Source organism: Pygocentrus nattereri, chromosome 6 (assembly GCF_015220715.1).
Source record: "Pygocentrus nattereri isolate fPygNat1 chromosome 6, fPygNat1.pri, whole genome shotgun sequence".
Lineage (NCBI taxonomy): Eukaryota > Metazoa > Chordata > Actinopteri > Characiformes > Serrasalmidae > Pygocentrus > Pygocentrus nattereri.
In genome coordinates, this window is record NC_051216.1 from 22,905,901 (window position 1) to 22,925,900 (window position 20,000).

At 40.0% G+C, this 20,000-nt stretch overlaps 1 protein-coding gene across 2 annotated transcripts in view; it reads right to left on the reverse strand.

Moving 5' to 3' along the window:
• ubr3 (ubiquitin protein ligase E3 component n-recognin 3) overlaps positions 1-20,000 on the reverse strand; it is a 58,226-nt gene that overhangs the window by 18,658 nt on the left and 19,568 nt on the right. The window contains exons 24-31 of one of the 2 annotated variants that reach the window (XM_017692404.2): positions 19,351-19,439; positions 14,970-15,119; positions 13,926-14,059; positions 11,925-12,035; positions 9,536-9,748; positions 9,077-9,213; positions 7,488-7,573; positions 2,600-2,705 (exon numbers count right to left, since the gene is read on the reverse strand). In XM_017692404.2, coding sequence (XP_017547893.1) covers positions 2,600-2,705; positions 7,488-7,573; positions 9,077-9,213; positions 9,536-9,748; positions 11,925-12,035; positions 13,926-14,059; positions 14,970-15,119; positions 19,351-19,439 — 1,026 coding nt within the window. The remainder of the gene's footprint in view (positions 1-2,599; positions 2,706-7,487; positions 7,574-9,076; positions 9,214-9,535; positions 9,749-11,924; positions 12,036-13,925; positions 14,060-14,969; positions 15,120-19,350; positions 19,440-20,000) is intronic. The other variant, XM_017692405.2, reaches the window with a different exon arrangement.

Consider the following 20,000-nt stretch of genomic DNA (forward strand, 5'->3'; position numbering starts at 1 on the left):
AACCCCATTTCCAATGAAGTTGGGATGTTGTGTAAAACATAAATAAAAAAAAGAATACGATGCTTTGCAAATCCTTTTCAACCTACGTTCCAACTGAATACACTACAAAGACAAGATATTTAATGTTCAAATGGATAAACTCTATTGTTTTTTGCAAATATTCACTCACTTTGAATTTGATGCCTGCAACACGTTCCAAAGAAGTTGGGACAGGGGCATGTTTAGCACTGTGTTACATCACGTTTCCTTTTAACAACACTCAATAAGCCTTTGGGAACTGAGGACACTAATTGGTGGAGCTTTGTTGGTGGAATTCTTTCCCATTCTTGCTTGATGTACAACTTCAGTTGCTCAACAGTCCGGGGTCTCCGTTGTCGTATTTTGCGCTTTATAATGCGCCACACATTTTCAATGGGAGACAGGTCTGGGCTGCAGGCAGGCCAGTCTAGTACCCGCACTCTTTTACTACGAAGCCACACTGTTGTAACACGTGCAGAATGTGGCTTGGCATTGTCTTGCTGAAATAAGCAGGATGTCCCTGAAAAAGGACAGTCCTTTTCCTCTTTGGCCCGGAGGACACAAGGTCCATGATTTCCAAAAACAATTTGAAATGTGGACTCGTCAGACCACAGGACACTTTTACACTTTGCGTCAAACCATCGCAGATGAGCTCGGGCCCAGAGAAGCCGGCGGCGTTTCTGGGTGTTGTTGATATATGGCTTTCGCTTTGCATGGCAGAGTTTTAACTTGCACTTGTAGATGGAGAGACGAACTGTGTTCACTGACAGTGGTTTTCTGAAGTGTTTCTGAGCCCATGTGGGAATATCCGTTACAGAATGATGTCGGTTTTTAATGCAGTGCGCCTGAGGGATCGAAGGTCACAGGCATTCAGTGTTGGTTTTCTTCCTTGCTGCTTACTTGCAGAGATTTCTCCAGATTCTCTGAAACTTTTGATGATATTATGGACTGCAGATGATGAAATGCACGTTGAGAAACGTTGTTCTTAAACTGTTGGACTATTTGCTCACGCAGTTGTTCACAAAGTGGTGAACCTCACCCCATCCTTGCTTGTGAGCAACTGAGCCTTTCAGGGATGCTCCCTTTATACCCAATCATGACACTCACCTGTTTCCAATGAACCTGTTCACCTGTGGAATGTTCCAAACAGGTGTTTTTTGAGCATTCCTCAACTTTCCCAGTCTTTTGTTGCCCCTGTCCCAAATTCTTTGGAATGTGTTGCAGGCATCAAATTCAAAATGAGTGAATATTTGCAAAAAACATGAAATTGAACATTAAATATCTTGTCTTTGTAGTGTATTCAACTGAATATACGTTGAAAAGGATTTGCAAATCATCGTATTCTGTTTTTATTTATGTTTTACACAACGTCCCAACTTCATTGGAATTGGGGTTGTAAATACAAAGAACTCTAATCATTCAAAGGGTTCTTTGTGTGATCATGGGTCTATATAGCACTATCGTCTAAAGAACTCTTGAAGAACCATCATTTTTACTGTGCCAGATAAAAAGACACACAAACCACTTCCACTATAGATCTTCAGTTTCAGTTCCACATCTCTCTCTGTATAGTTTTCTAAGTTCCTATCACTTTCTCTGTCTAGGCCATCTACATTTTCAACCTACAGTTTTAATTCATAAACTAAGTAACGCCGCAGACAGTATTCAAACCACAAGCTAACCCAAGCATATCAAAGACAAGCATTTCAAAATTATTACAATATTCCATTAAGCAGCAATATTTTTTTCCAGAAAATGACACATACAGTAAGCAGTGCAAGGAAGATTACCCTTTTTTACAGTGGCTATTTAAATAGTACAGTGGCCTGGGGGATCAAATGACAGTGCTCTCCTTTAAAAACCCTAACAAGGTATTTTTAACACTAAATGACTCCCCTCTGAATACCGCCTCGCTAAGAGACCTCTCACAATGCAAAAACTGTCTTACTGCGCTAATCAGACAGAGGAAGAGAGGGGGAGAGAGGAGCAGGGAGGAAGAGAGACAAGAGAAGAGAGGGAGGCCAACCGACATGGTGAGCTTCAGAGAGAGAGGCAAATATTGAAGCATTTATTCTATCCGAGATCATTAAGTGTCTTATAAGTGGGAGCATGGCACTCACTGCACAGTCGATATGGTAAAATGGCCTGAGCCACTTTCAGATGAACCTATTAACTCCTGCTGCATGAAAAGCAGCACACAGACTACATTTAGAAAGTATGGCTGTCCTGTGGCTTGAAATGCAGTGTACGCCATAGTGGACACAGAAAAGCAGGAACTCAAGAAACCAAAGCACACATGCAAACAGAGCCCTTTTATTCAGGGACTAGAGGCAAAGGTCTTCTCTTTCTGAGCAGCACAGCACCCCGTAATTTGCCAGATGCAGCAATTATTGGTATCTATGGCAACCCCATATGGGCCTTTCATTTCTGTTGCTCCGTTTCTGGAAGAGAGATTGCTGGAGCCCAGAGGAGATGGCACCATTTAGAGTGAGGTGAAAGATTTTTTTGAATCTGTGTGTGTGTGTGTGTGTGTGTGTGTGTGTGTGTGTGTGTGTGTGTGTGTGTGTGTGCGCACACTCACTCTGACTCTCTGTTCTGGGTGATCTGTGTGAGACGGGTCCAGGGGTTATAAGCAGAATCGATGCTGTACAAACGCATGTGCATTGCCAACACATGGAACAATTGATCTGAAACACATAATAAAAGTACACATGTTAATGGAATGCATATAAACTCACTCAGCAGACAAACAACTGCTCACAAAGACACAAAGCTCGCCAACACAGACATCCAGCTACCCACCTTTTAATCACAAATTCAGAAGGACCAGCTTTACAAACATCATTTTGTTCCACAAATAAGCTGTCACAATCTGCAGATGTGCCAGGGTTTAGAAACTGAGTAAGACAATATTCAGGCTGAAGCAGTTTTTAGCTTTATGTGGCTAGCAAAAGCTATTCTAAGAGCAGTCTACTTGAACCCAAGCTTCACATAAATCCAGGTCCAAGCCCCAAATGACCAAGCCAAGCCAAGGATGACCGAGGCAAGAAAAACTAAAAGCAAGAAGAAGAAACCCTTAGAGCAACAATGACTCAAAAGCAGAACCCATCCTGTTCTGATTGACACAGGATAACAAAACAATAACACAACAAGAGCAATATAAATGGGGTATGCAGGTGAGATTTAAGCCACTTAACCAGAGAACAAACAATATGCCTAAACTTTGAAGCAAAGTATTCTATACTCAATATCTCAACAGCAACTGATCTGTACCAAAAGACAATGGAAAGCTAGAAGAACAGTATGGCAAGCACTGGTGGTGAGGACAGTGAAAGCTGTGAATGAATTTACAACTAGTCAGTTCAATCACCCCACACGATTCCATAAAAACATTGGATCTACATATCACTTTGGATCTGATGACATCTGGGATGGAGAATAGCCCTTGGGCTACCAAAAAAAGGAAGCATGGACAGTGGTATGTGACAGCCCTTCTCTAACTGTGCCAAGGTCAGACTCTGACCTCCAGGTGCCTCAGGCAACAAGCTTACTGCAGGACATCTTTCATAGGGAAAAAAATGGGCACCTTCCACAGTGGTCACACAAGATTCATGGAAACAGAAATGGTTTATCTGGCATGTCTTATGAGAGCCTTAAGCACACTAAAGCTCAATCTATGTCAGCACCTTTGCTGCTGAACAAATGGTTTAAACCAAGGAGCAACTACCAGATAAATGTGTCCAGAGAAAAACATAGAAAGACATGCACTTAAAAACACACCTTCACCTCCAGCCTGGGCTTTCAAGAAGGTAAAAGAATAATACACGAAACAATATAACCCAAAATTTAAAAAAATAAATAAATAAAAGAAAGAAAGCAAACAAAGTCATTAGATCACTTCTCCTTGCAGTGATGGCTACCGTTTCTGCCACTGAGTAGCACACCCATAACAGTCACTACAAAAATATCAAACAAAAGAAACCTGACATTCAGTCAATAACACCATTTTTCATCATATTTCTAAATTTAGTTCTCTACTGGACTCATGAAAATGCACTAGAGGACTGGGACTCCCTCTTGGTTTTGTAATATATGATCTACTTATATGTTTCCATGTTTAAGAGGTCATGACTCCAAATAGTGCATTACCAGCAACAAAACAACCAGCAGGCAACAAGCAACCTGTTCTCTTTGAACAAAAATGACTTGTGTGGAGCAACACTGCCATCTACAGGCACCAAAGCAGTAGAGATACAGACTGAGCATACTACCTTTCCCCTGCTTCGAGAAAGAAAAAGAAATCAAAGAAAAAATGATTTAAACAAACAATGGATTCTATGATTGGGAGCACAATGACTTTTACAGCCAAAGGCCCAAGAGCTCACATCCTAAAGGGAAGATTACACTCCATGTTATAGCCCAGTGATGTGCAGCTCTCAGCTCTTAAAGCACTGAAATATGCATCAGGCGTCTCCTGATCACAGCCTCTACGTCACTGCCTACGTCACACACTCGTTCATCTTTCTGACCCTCATTTGTTAAAATCACTCCATCATCCATTGGCCGCTGGTTTGTGGGGTGCATGGACAGCTGAAAGAGATCTTTCCATTCCACTCTCTCTTTCTCTGATATTGATCTGCCTCATCCTGCCACCTGTGCTTATAGAGTTGACTACCAGCCTCTCTTCACTTTAACACCTCCCGCTCACACCATTCATCAAAACAGATATCTTTGTATCACTCACACAGAGAGAGAGAGAGAGAGAGAGAGAGAGAGAGAGAGAGAGAGAGAGAGAGAGAGAGAGAGAGAGAGAGAGAGAGAGAGAGACAGAGACAGAGACAGAGACAGAGACAGAGAGGTGTGCATGCTAGTAAAGAGTGGAAAAAAAAAACAGAAATGTCAGAAAACCAGAATATAAGAGTGAGAGAGAAAAAGAGAGAGGATGAGCATGTGAAGTGAGAGAGAGAAAAAGAGAAAGAAAAGTCAGGGTGAAGTTAGACAGGGGAAAACGTGTGAATGTGTATAAGAAGAAAAAACAAGAAAAATAATGAAAGAAAAAGAAGTGTGTAGTGAAAAAGACAAAAAAGAAAAAAAATTGAGAGTGGCGTGAGAGTCAGTGAGAGTATGAAGTTAATATCAGTGCTGTGTGTTTATTAAGGGTTCATCTTACTCACAAAAGACTGTTAGAGTCAACAGTGTAGTATTAAAACAGACTGAGACCAAATGTGTTAAGCGCCATGTTTTGATAACTGAAGATTCTTATCACAAATATCACAGGTTCTGTCCAACACTACCATCACTCCCTAGAGCAAGTCCCACTCAGTCCATTTCCTTTCTCGTTCCCCCTGTCTAACTGCTCTCTTCTAGTGGTCCCTCTCTCTTTTCCTCTCCCCTCTCCTTCCCTTAGCACACAGATCTCTAATGTACTGCGACTGAGTAAATTTGGCCAGTGCCGTGCCTATGTACTTAATGTAGCTCAGAAAATGGCCGTGGTGGTGAAGTGTGAAATCTCTTCAGCTCTATTCAAGAGTGACAGAACTTTTCATGAGAGCCCAGAGACCAGACCTCACACTCACCAATTATTATGAACAACACACAGAGGGAGAGAGAGGGAGAGAGAGTGAGAGTGGGAGAGAGAGAGTGAGAGTGGGAGAGAGAGAGGGAGAGAGAGAGGGAGAGAGAGAGACAGAGAGACAGACAGAGAGAGACAGAGAGAGACAGACAGAGAGAGACAGAGAGAGAGAGAGAGAGAGAGAGAGAGAGAGAGAGAGAGAGAGAGAGAGAGAGAGAGAGAGAGAGAGAGAGACAGACAGAGAGCGGAGAGACAGACAGAGAGTAAGCAAGAGAAAGAAAAAGAGACAGAGAGCAAGCGAGAGAAAGGCAGAGACAGAGAGCAGAGAGAGCACGAGAGCAAGCGAGCGAGAGTGAGAGAAAAAGAAAAAATGAGACAGAGACAGACAGAGTAACACAGAGACAGACAGAGAGCAAACAGAGAGAGAGAAAGACACAGAGACAGAGAGTGAGCGAGAGCATGCGAGCGAGAGTGAGCGAAAAAGAGAAAGCGAGAGAGGGGGCGAGAGCGAGAGAGCAAGCAAGAGAAAGAGAATAAGTGAGAGAGAGAGGGAAAGAGACAGAGAGACAGCTAGACAGATAGATTAGGTACACTCAAAACTAAAACTAAGAAAGTAAAAACAATTATGTGATCTTCAAAATAAAACCTTCTACCATATTTAGAATAAACTGACTCAAGTGTCAGCATGCAGAATTTAGGAATTTCCCTTTAGGGAAGAGTGTGACACAAACTAATACATCTTGGTTTTAGTCAAATAATTTTAAAAGTATTTGAGCATGACTAACAAACAGACGCTACAAAGTTGGGCACATCGATGCAAACACAATAAGAATACATTACATTTATGAAAAGAGTGTGTCAAATGTGGCAGATGAATTTTTGACCACAAAAATATAAGGGGAAAAATACCAGAACAATAAAACCTGTTTTATTTCCAGGACTACATGTTTCTGATGAATCTGTGCATAACCTCCAAAAATGTAACTGTGTTGAACTTGTAGGGGGATGTGGATGTGTCTCATCTCTCTCTTACTTTAGGAGGCTTACATTCCATTGTGTGGAGCATTTCGTTGTTCACACACATTAAAATTGTGTTTTATAGCGGTTAAGATGATTAAAACAATACAAGTATGAATTCTGTGACTTCTACACAACTCAGTAATCAAAATCAGTTACTTTTATAACAAACATCAGGGCAAGAATGAAGAAACATCTGTGTACCTACTGCCAAAATTCCCAAAGGACAGTGCTATGTGAACACAAGACGACGACTGAAAGCATGTTCTACTTGAACCTGTTTAATTGCATAAAGTATCCATGTTACAATTTTACCCAGTTACAAAGAGTTACTTTGTGCCCCACTCTCCCCCACCTCTCCTCAGTTCATTACACAGCTCATCAATACACTTCTTAAACAGTGTTCCAGCTATACGGACCAATGCTTCCAATCATTACATACACTCGATTGACTCAAAAGCTAACAAAAGAAAAAATCTTCCCCAGCAAAGAAATTTCATTTTTACCTAAATCATTATATAATCGAGCTACATAACAGGAACTGTCTTCCAACAAGTATGAGTTGGTGCTAAATGTGCAAGAGACGTGTGTTTTCTTAGGGCTGAATGATTAAACACTTTTACATTGAAATTGTGATCTGAAAGCAGCAAGCAAAAAGCAAGAGCTACAGTTTTATTATGACACTATTCATTGGTTTCTTCATCTTAAGTCAAAATTTAACCTAATAACACAGAGCTTGTGGGAATCTGGCAGAATATATTCAATGGAAAAAAAAGTGTTAGCCTTACTGGCAAAAAATGAAAGGCTGGAATAATCAGAGTTAGATTTTACCCTAATTGCTCTTGAGAGGACTGCAATTGTCTATGGGTTTTAGACTTACTGAGGCAAGAACGTTTCGCCGCAGCACTGGCTCCCCCACTGCAAAGATTCCCACCACGATGAACCAACTCCAATTCCAGATTTGTCCTGACGAGAGAGAGAGAGAGAGAGAGAGAGAGAGAGAGAGAGAGAGAGAGAGAGAGAGAGAGAGAGAGAGAGAGAGAGAGAGAGAGAGAGAGAGAGAGAGAGAGAGAGAGAGAGACAGACAGACAGACAGACAGACAGACAGACAGACAGACAGACAGACAGAAAAATATACAAGAGAGGGGGAGACAGAGAGAGAGAGAGAGAGAGAGAGAGAGAGAGAGAGAGAGAGAGAGAGAGAGAGAGAGAGAGAGAGAGAGAGCGAGAGCGAGAGCGAGACAGAGCAAGAGAGCGAGAGCGAGAGCGAGAGCGAGAGCGAGAGAGCGAGAGAGAGAGAGAGAGAGAGAGAGAGAGAGCACTAGTCAGCATTTTAATCAACAAGAACTTAATCCCACTCTACTCTGCATTAGTTTATATTAAATACACAAGTCAATATAAGAAGCACATAAACGCTCAGCTATCTACATGTATATGATATTCTAAACAGATATTCATATCACAACTGGATCTGACTTTGACCCCGCACAGCATATTGGCTTATTTTGACATAAGTTTTAAGGGTGTATTAACCATATACCATACACAGTGCCAGTAAATATATGTGTTGTTATTTTTTTATGCCCACCCCTCCCCCTCTCCTAACAACATATTGTGCTTTTTGCCCACTGATGTAATTAGTCAGTGTAAGAGGCCACACTCATCAACATTAGCAGGTCAGTCCTAAAAGACTAGCAAATCTCAGGGGACAAATCTCAGGGACAAATCCCCAGCTTTCCCAGAGGAGAAGAGGTGGAGAGAAAGAGTGGGGGGGGTTGGGGGTTTAGAGAAAAAAAAAAAAAGAAGAAGCAATTTCCCATAGATAATGCAGGCGGGCAGCTCCATCTGGCTGCCACTGATAAGGGAGTAAGCATTTGACGGAGGAATTTTCCACCGTGCTGTGCAGCCAACGAGAAAAAGATGACACAAACTGGAGACTGGAGCAGAGTGAGTGAGTAAGGGAAGGAGACAGTAGGGGAGAGGCTTGAGCAAACCAGTTAATAGCCTCCACATTATTGAGGGAGAAAAGGGAGGTGCTTCTGTAACAATTCTGCTTGCGACAGGCCTGATATTAGCACAAAGGCACTGATGAATGAATGAATGAATGAATGAATGAATGAATGAATGAATGAATAAGTATGTAAAGCAACAGAATGAATAAGTCACTGAAAGCTAGTGTGTAAAACGGTACGACCATGAAGGGGGCAGTAAAAGAAAGCTGATTATAACTGTGAATGAAAGTGATTTTTACCCAAAGAAACACAAAATAGACCAGGACTATATATCAGATATGAGCAAGGAGCCAAGCTAAAAGGATGCCAGACAAATCAATTTACATACATACATACAACTGAAGTGGTCATAAAAACAATTCTGTGGGCAGGTCACAGCATTCAACCAAAAAAAATACTTTCACAAACAGCAACTCTGCTGCTTGTTCTCCAAATCCATCCTGGTAGATGCACTCACCTGGCTACAGAGTACATGAAGAGGAAATCGTTATCAGGTGAGCCCGGGTTCTTGCCGTAGTCCATGTACTTCTTCTGTGTGGCATTCTTTATGTCTTTAATCACGGACTCCATCTCTTTAGTGAGGTTAGATTCCGTCTGGGAGGCAGACATTTCCAAATCAATATTCAACAAACTAATATCCAAATAGAGGTAATTAGATGAGTGAGTAGGTAACTGCAATATTAGTCAGTAGTTGTGAAACTGAATCTTCATGGCATGTCTAACATTTAAATTGAGTTAATATCACAGAAAAGGAGATGAAGAGATTACATAAGGAACAGTATTCATACACTCACAAATTAATTTTCTTCCATCTCTACCAGCAGAGCAATGGAAAAACCTCACACTCAACGATGGAGGAAATGGGGGACGTAGACACAGACTAATGAACACTTAGTGGTAGAGGTATCTGCCTTACATAGGTGCTTACTGGGAAAATGCCCAGCTCCTCTTGCAGGTCTCCAACTTCCTTGACAAGTGTGGCTGGACTCTTGTTGCTGGGGGTGTGCCAGGCACCTGCCTCTGTGCCACGCCCAGGCTTGCATGGCAGAACGCTGTTAGCAAACTGACGACACAGAGGGCAGGTGAACTCACCCTTATCCACCGAGAAACCCTGCAGCACCTGGTCATTCTGACCCAGAGAAAGACAAAATGAGTTGAGAATACTAAACACTTGTTGAAGAGTCTAAGGCAGGCATTCTGAGGAAACACATCTGACTGTCCTCAAAGACACCAGCTAACTGCACTCACTCATCTACTTTTCAAAGATTTTATTTTAAAGTGTAAAAGGCTTGCATAGGTTATCTATTTCTTAAGGAAAATCATCTACTATGGCTGATTTTACTCTCACACAACTGAACACTGGTCACTCTGGAGATCCATCCGGAGCACCTTTATCAATCACTTTCTCTCTCCTGGTGTCAGTCTTCACTCTGTCTGCTCACACTAAACATTATTAAAGCAGAGAGTGATGTCGTATTGTCCCCATTATCATGAGAGTCACCCGAGTGAGTGATGGAGAGAGCACCTATGAAATATCAATTTGAGATGTGTCACTTTGATGGATGAACTACTAATGATGTGTCAGATCTTTGAGAAAGGCTAGCATCTTTATACATATTCACTCTGTCTCTCTAACAGAGTAAAAGGTTACAGAAAGTAACAGGACAATTTTTTGTTGCGAATTTGTAATCCAGCTTGTTGTTTTGAAATGAAATAATGGCTGTGGTGGTTCAAGAGAAGAACACCAGCTTTAACTTATGATGTATGAAGCATACATGAATATGTATGTAACAGAAAAAAACAACAAAAAAAAACAGAAAAACAGTAATTAGTAAGTATACTTTGACCAGTATTTGAAACAAAGTTATTCCATAACTTCTTTGTTCATTTGTAAATACAAATATACACTCATTCTAAAAGTGATGCCTGCAACATGATCCAAAAAAGTTGGGAGATGGGCAATTTATGACCAGGAATATTTCAAAATGGAGAAGAAAAAAAAAAAAAAAAAAAAAACACACACACACACACACACACACATACACACAGGTGACTGATATCACCACATGGGCTCCAGAATACTTTGATACACTGTCAATAAGTAACATTTGTGGCTACCTCCACAAATGCAAGTTAAGACAAAAGCAACCATTGTCATATGTCAACAAAGGAAATGTATATTGTAGTCTGATGAGTCAACCCTTCAGAATGTTTCTGGAAATAATAGACTTTGTGCTCTCTGTGCCAAAAAAGAAATAACCATCCATACTGTTACCATTTGGAATTGGGTATATTTACAAAAAAACATTGAAGTTTATCAGCTACAACATAACTTGCTGTGTTTTTTTTTTTTATTTCAATTTAATATGGTTAAAAAATAGCTTTTTCTGTTTCCATCAGCATTTCTCATACTATCAAAAATTTTATGCAATCTATATGAGCGGTTTGTATGTTGTTCTATATCTGGTTGATTCAGATTTTGTCAGATTCATAGTGGCCTAGTTTACTGCCACTTAGACTTCTTTGGTTCTCATATTCAGAGACAACAACAACAGAAACCAAAAAACCCACTGATGAAATGAAGCAACAGAAAACATTGAACAGCCAACTATTTACTTTTATCATCAGGATTTCTGTATGATTTACCCACTATAGGTAAAGAAAGTGAAATGAAAGCTGACATTCTGCATTTTAACCTCATAGTCATTCTTACATTTCAAATTCAATGCGTTGCAGAACAGAGCAAAAACAATGCACAGCATTGCATACTAATACGCATTTTCTGTGCTTACTAGGCAGTAGGCACAGATAACAGATAAGCTTTTGAAGAAGCTCTAATCTGATATTTGGTATTCAAATGTTAAACAAACACTACACAATCTATGTTTGGGTAAAAACTCTTGATGAAAAAACAATCATCACCTAATCACTGCTCCTAAGACAGCGACAGCCTATTCCAATGCCAAATATCCTCAGGGCAGTTTTAGAAAATGATGAATTGAAGTCTAAAGTGTTACTGACAGTGACAGTATGCAATGGTGAATACTGAGTGTGGTCAATGGCAGCCCAGCCAGACTCCACTACTGTGCAGTCCTGAGTACATCAGGACACATCACAGGCCAAAAAAGCACTCAATGACAATCCAGCTAGACAATTTAACTAGACTTAGTCAATTAAGTAATAAGAAGTCATGTTCTTGTACTGTACTACACTGCACATAATACTGAAGACTACCCCCAAAGCCCAAGAAGAGAGTGTGGTACTGATATTAAGTACAAAGCAGATATTGCTGTAAATTCACTTACCCGTAGAGATTCCATGTACGATTTGTGGCAGTCTATATGCAGTGTGTGACCACATGTTTGCACATACACACCACCATCCCAGCCAATAGAGACAGACTGCAGACAGGAACTCTGGGGAAAGAGAAGGGAAAAAAAAAAAAGCAGAAACTTCTTACTAGGGAGGGACTGAATGAAGTATATAAGAAAAATTAAATGACCAAGCCCACTTCCTCTTTATTTCACAATTGAGAGCAGGGAGGAAAAGCTTCTGATAGGCACATATTAGCTTGTGGCTAGTGCATTATGGTAAAATATTGTTTTATATTGCTGAATGCCCTAATAAACTGAAAATGGAAATCATAACATTAAATAACTTGGGTTTTCAGGCACTCCTTATTTTTACTGTACTGAAAGACAGAAACATGCATCAAATTGAGACATCATCATATCACAGCGAACAAATTATAATTTAAAAAAAATGGTTACATGCCTATAATTTTCATATTTGCGATGAATTGAACGTAATCACTTAGATCATTTTTCAACCAAAGCTTAGAAAATCATTATCAAAATTAAGTTCAAAAGGAAGAATTTACAGAACACAGTTTGCAATTAACATGAACATCGGTAAGAAGGGATAAAATGAAAAAAAATAATAAAAGCTTTGATCACAGTGGAACTGATCACAACTGGAAAATTCTGACCAGAGACGCTGAACAAAAACGAGAGGGGAGAGACATTTATTCTGTTCGGTTTCTCTGCAGGAGCTGGAGGCTGCTGAGCTGAACCATGCTCAGAGGATCCAGCTCAGCAGGCCAGATGAGTTTAAAATGTAGAGCAGGGCACAGACGACAAGAGACCAGTGTGTGAAACACTGCTCTTTTCGCAAAAGACAGCATGCGAGAGACAGAATCACACAGAAAGAGAGAGCTAGAGAGACAGAAACACAGAGAGGGACAGAAAGAAGCACAGAAACAGAACGCAACATGACAGCAGTAGCTTAATTGTACCCATGTCGCATTGTGTCCAGCTCATACATGTGCTAAAATGGTGATGAGAGAGTACCTGCGAATGCTATTATATTTATATTGAAGATAGAGTTTTGGAGTTGGGAAATGGGGCTTTAATGGGTGTTAAAAACCTAAAACGTACCTAAAAATAATTCCACCATGTAACATACTTCAGCTATGCATTACAGCACAACAAGGAATCATTTTTATATGAAAATCGCAAAATAAAATAAAAATTTTTCGCAAGAGTTCCATTTTAATTTTTTTTGGCATAATTAAATATTCATCCAGAATGGTTAGATGTGAGACACTCCATTCTATAGAAACTTACAGAGGCAGAATTTTTCACAAAGGTGGTGATACAACCCAATGGTCTGAAGGGTTGAATGCTTATAAATGTTACATCACAGGAAGTTATTACATGAAATATTTCTAAATACACTATTCAATGCATGCGACATTGTTTTGCAATAGTGTCATGATGAGACATGGGCCTAAAATTCAATATTTTCAATAAATTCAAAGGTTAGCACTATTTTACCATATTCAACATTACATATTAATACTCACAAGAGATGTGTAGGCTCACTGGTACTTTTAGATACTAAATAAAATGGCCATTCTAGTGGACATTGCAATCCCTGGTCCTTATCAGCACAATTCTCATCAAACCACTCTGTATTACTTTGTTTACACATCAGTAATAGAAATATGCTGTAATTTTGAAGAATCTGTGACATTCACCTTTTTTAGGTAGTTTTAGGCATGTAGCAAACTACATGCACCGTACAATCCTCAAGCCAAAAAAATACACAAAACCAAGAGGCCTGGATTCTCTTTATAGAAATTCACACAAAATAACCACATTTAGATCGCAACTGCAATATTGGTCAGAAAAATCACAACTAAATATTCTCCCTAAATTGTTCAGCTCTACTACACTTGTGAAATGTGTGTCGCCTCTTTATGTGAAAGATGGGCAGAATGAGGCACTTCTGAGTCAGACACATACATCTTTGAAGTACCGCTGCATGAGTGCTAGCCTAACGTCATTAGTCGCTCCACACGTGTCCTCAGGGAAGATCTGCTCCTCGTCGCTTGTAGGGAGCCGCTTTGCCTCGTCACTACGGCAACGGTGCCCCAACACTGAAACACACACACACTTCAAGAATGACAATGGTATGCTAATTAACTTCCATCATTTCTATTTATGGGACGCTGCATATCATTTGCATACTATAATGAAGAACCATATCAATGTCAAAACCATAACACTCATCAAGCTGCGTGAACTGCAGGAATATTTTCACATATGTTTGTCCTTCTAGATCACAGTGTAAACTGATAACTGATAAATTAACAGGAGGGGGAGGAAATAACATGGTCAATGATGTCACCACAATATTTATTAGCAAAACAAACTGATGGGGGCATGTTTTTCTGATGTAAGGGTTCATCAGATTGGGCAAAGTGGCGATCAGGACACACTCTTCTGACCTTGAGGCTCTGATACTTTGGGCTATAATACGTCACCCAGGGGGATAATTACTAATAAAACAAGCTATTTGTTTTCATGACACTGAAAGAGACTCTCATGTCCATAGCAGCACGGCAGAAATTACTCTACAGAAGCAGACGTCTGTTCAAGGATCAACACGTATGATGAATGAAGCAATTAAAACGGCAGCTAAGCGCCGTCATTAAAAGAAGCAGCGCAATGCGGCCAGGCTCAGGTGCTGCGAATAAATAGGGCCATTTAATAGACAATATAACACCACTGTCCTGTGCAGCAAAGAGATGTGCCACAGCAATAAGAGGTTATAGGCTGGCTATAAAATGCTCCACCTGTTGATGGAAACTATAATACCACAAGGTTCAGTTATAGGCTCAGCCATAAAATGCATAGAGAAAAACCAGAAGGCCTACATCGGACATCAGAATATGAGGCTATTAAGAATAAAACATTTATTTATTTGATCAGAGTTAACTATTTTATCCTTTTAAAGCCAGGGCAACGACTAACGACAATAAGGATGTTGTATGCACGTTTGTTCACCTGAAGACGCTTGTAGTAGCACCACCAGTCCTGTAGGTCTGTCTTCAGTAGAGGGGCCGCTCTGGCCACATATGACACAATCGTACAAAACATCTGAGTCCAGAGGCTCAGCAGAGCCCACGTCCATTGCTGCCTCTGCCTCAGGAGACTCTGCAGGCAGACAGAGAAAACAATACACAAAAAGAAGCCTGGATCACCACTTCATTTCAGATCACACAGTTAAAGAGGATGATGAGAATCCATACACTTACCATGCAAATGAAAAACTACTAAAAATAACTAGCAACCACTTTGGTTTTCATATGGAGTAAACTAAAATCAGCCATGAAAACACCATCTACATCAGAGCTTTTGTGGCTCTTAAAAAGAATAATAACACCCCATTAAGGTTAATGTAAGGGTAATAAAACAATGGGGAAAGTAACAACACTGAATATCCTTTTATTAGATTCTAATACCACAGTGATAAAAATGAGCATGGGTGGCTCTGTGGCACTGCTGAAATGGTGTGTAAAATACCAAGCAGCCACCAGTGCCCATAAAGGAAGCAGCTATCGGAAACACAAGCTTCTGTTCATTTAGATCAATAGTGATTCACCAAGAGCAAACAAACAGCAAGAAATACAAGCATGAGAGAGGACAGGGGCTAAAATCAAATAACTGAACAGGAGTTATGAGAGAGGGATACTGGCAAAGCTTAATTACCTATAAAATATGCATCTAAATTGCTTTTCTGCCCTCTCTTGGTTAAATTAACAGATTGTGGAGGTTTGGGCAACCATGCATAAAAAAACAAAAACATTAGAGGTAATGTAGCGTGAAAGGCTGTTATTTGGACAGTATGTGTGGTTACCTAATGCACTATGATTTGAGAAGGTCAGTCACAGATATGAGCATCAGATATAATTAACACAATCTTGCCTCTTTTCCAAATGAACAGTGCAACAAGTTGCAAACAATTATAAAGAGGTTGTGAACTCAGGCATTCTGAAAAACTCTTAGGAAATGTCCCAAAACAATGCACCAAAAGTTCATAAAGTGCAGGACTAAGCACTAGTTCTAAGTTCCTAGACTAAGCTAGGAACACTGTGTTAGAGCAGGAAAACTCCAAAATACACAGCACAGACTCACATCAGGATTGAAAACCACTTGTGGTACATTCTCTCATAAGACCACCATTAAGAATCAAAGCCAACACATTCATAAGGAACTTTCCAAAAGCTAGGTTGCGTTAACAAAGCTGGGTTCTTGGTACTACTGTCCTACGAAGGGTCCTCGTTTGTTTCAAAGCAGATTGGTTTACCAAGGCACAAAATTTGATGGAGCAAAAACTGTTAAAAAGTGAACAATGTAGTGCGGCAAACAAAATATGAGTGTTTGTAAATGCATGTCATCCTGCAAGCTACAAACTGTTTAAATAACAAAGCAGGTTTATTCCGTACTCTACCCTAATTTTACAACCTCTTAAAACAGACACACAACCAAAATACCGTACATGTAACTAGTTATTTTAAACATCATGTAGGAGTTTATTTCATCTGCCAGCAATCATCTTGAACTTTCATGTTAGACATATGCATAAAGGATTATGGCTGAGAGAGTACAACAGATACTCCTCAAAATTTCTCAGAATGCAGGCTGCTCTTCATTTCTTAGAAAATCCTTCACTGACGAAGCAATCTAGGAATACAGCCCTCCTGGATCATAGCCTACCTTTTGGAAGGCAGGTACTGCCCTTAGCTCTAAGAGCTGTACAGCATCTCATCATCTTATTAGCCTCATATGATAACTCCTCTCTTGCATAAAAAACAAGCAGGTAAAAAGAGCTTCCAAGCAATCAAACGCATTACAAATTCCCACAAACACGGTGATGTTTCCTTATAGCATACCACGAGCCCCTTTAACCACACGAGGGATAAAACCATGGTTTCTTTTCTGTGAATACCATTCAAATAGTCTATGAATACTTAACAACCAGCACCTTCCACAGTTCCAATGACTGACACCTCAGAAGATTAATTACCTTTGCAAAATTAGTTCTAAATGTTAGTGTGTTCAATTCTGAGTAAATACAGCACAGCAAATGTCAGTGTGGACTGATTTATTGCTTGAGGGAGAGAGAGAGATTGGAAAAAAAAAAAATAGTTTGTCTGGAAGTCAATGTGACCGTGTTGGCTTGGGGCAATCTCCCATAGCACACAGACACACGTACAAGCTTAATGGTGTGCATGTTGCGTAGATTCTCCCAAATGTCAAACGTGCACTCCAATCACAGAGGACATCCAACACCATTCAGAAACAAAGACCAAGCACTCTAAAACTACACTCTAAAACTAAAAATTGACCCTTTCTTCATCTCACTTCCCTTTTTTAAAAGAGAACTGTGGATTACAACAAACCACATAAAGTACTTTGATACACGCATCTACACTAATTTTAACCCTTAAAAGATCAATATAAATATACTGTACTATGTAAATTTTTTCTCCCACTGCTTACATTTAGCATTCAGGTCATTTAATAGTCAGTTTTGGAAAAAGAAATCTATTAAACATCACAAAGCTTTTCTGTAGCCAAACATCTGACCATAAATAAATAAATAAATAAATAAATGACAAACAAAGTTTCAAATGTCTGAACACATAAGGTATCTGAAGCTTTTATATTCAAAAATCCTCTCTTGGATTTAGTATCCCATGATAAACGAGAGTGTCACTGTTGCACAGAAAGTGTCTAAAAATTAATTATTTGCACAGACATGTGTTTGCCTAATCTGCCTTGTTAAAATTTCAGTACAAATATTGACACATTCTTGATGACCTTTGATTTCAATCTGGAGGTGAAAATACGGCTCAAGAACAAAAGTGATCATTTTTTATTCTGATAAGCTGGAAAACACACCCGTACACACTGCAGGTCAATGTCAGAAGGGACATCAGTGATGGGAAGCTGAAGGTAATATTTCAAACCAAATCTCGTTGTCAGCTTAACATTTGCCATTTCTCATACTGTTGAAAAAAGAATGAGGCTAAACTGCATGAAGAGAATACAAAATCATCTATTCATAAACTGAAACATAAACATTCAGTAAACAGTCCCATAAGACATATATCGTCACAGGATTCTCTTTATAGACACTTTAACACTGTACTGTCTGAAGGGGGTTAGAAGTCAACTACATCTACTGTACATGTCCTAGTAACCTGACCAGACTAGTTTAGATCAGATCAGATTAGTTTAGAATCATGGTAGCCACAAATGGACTGTGAGTAGATCAGAGGAGTTAAGATACCAGCCTGGAATCAGGGCACCTTTTGCAATCCCTGGGATGGGCAAATTGGCCTCATAATTGGATATGTGAGTTAGCTTTAGAGAAAGAAAATGTGCAGTACTTAATAGTTCCCACGGCTAGCATTAAGAACCACTGGGCTAGTACATCATGAGGGGAGACTGATGAGCAATCCATCTCACCCTGTGGGTAAATAGACAATTACACTTACAACCACCCCTCCCCCACCCCGACCATGAGTTCACCTGAATGCAAAATAAAGAAATAATAATGCAAATTTGCATATTACATTGTAAATGGCAGTTAACCATGTGTGGCATGACCTAACCTCTGTTGCCCTTATACACTCTGTGTTCTCTACACAGTAACACTGAGTTATCTTGTATGCTTCCAAGTAATGAAAAACAACATTATTCATCCCTTAACAACTGCATATAGGCATAGTCCCTCTGTGTCCACAATGCTGTTACCTCTCTGATCTGCTGTGCCTTCAAATGACTTGCACTGTCTCTCCTGAGACACACAAACACACACACACACACACACACACCCTTGGGAGGTCACTGCGTGTCACCTTCCTACAGCATTCGTGTTCTCCTCCCCAGCTCAATCCTTCAAGGACTTCCTACAAGTTTGTGTCCTTGAAGCACAGAGTGTGTGAATTGAGTTACATGCCCACAAGCCATGACGATAGGAGCTGTACTCAGTACAGCAGAGAGTAAAGCACTTTATCCAGTTTCAACAGACAAATTCATCAGTACAAGACCTTTCCTTAGAGCAGTTTTACTTCAGTCTGCACACCACTTTGCTTAGAATACCATCACTAACCTCAGTTATACTGCAAATTAGACGGTACTTCATGTCAGATGGTGGGACAATTAAAAGCTGATTCTAAGTCAAATTAACTCAACTACGTATTCAAAACCAAGTTAATATATTCTACCCATCATCAATATCACATTAAAAGGGTAATCAAACAACTCTGAGAAAAGTTGCAGCAACTGCCTTCACTACAAGTCAACATTTTAACTTTGATGGACTGGATGTTCTGTGTAATTCCAGTAGCAATACCAGAATAATTACTATGCTTACCAACATCCATGGCTGTCTCCATGAAGCTTTTCTGCCTGGAGGCAAATTCAGCCAGCAGCTTCTGCTGTCTCTCTCTGGCCCTTTGCCGCCTAAGACAGTGGAGAGAGAAGAGAAGATGAGAGCAGTCAAGCAAACATCAGTCAACCCCAAAATAAATAAATAAATAAAATCCAATTGCAACACATTTCTGAGATGGCAACAGTAGATAGCAATTACATCTGTTTTGGGAGACTGTCATCAGGTTAACTTCTGGTTTGCCCTTCTGAGAATCATCAAAAAATACTTTGAGGCAGATAAACAAATTTGTTCTACAATCAAACTCACAGATGATGGATGCTTATAGCCTCCTTCTTATGTGAACACCTAGCAGTTCTGTTCATATACTGGAAAGGGAGAAGACGATCCAACTCCCGTTATTTCTGGTTTTGGCCATGTCCCTCTCCAATGTAATATAGGTAGGCAGTAAAATAGAGAGACTTAATAAGAAGACATGAACTAATGCAGACAGGAATGATATGCTTCAGTTACCTGAACCGACAGCGCCAGGGACAAACAGACCACTGGGACATGACACTGAACAATATCCAGCAGCCATAAACACCACGTCCAAGTATTGTTGCCATGGTGAGTACCAGCCACATTGTATGCAT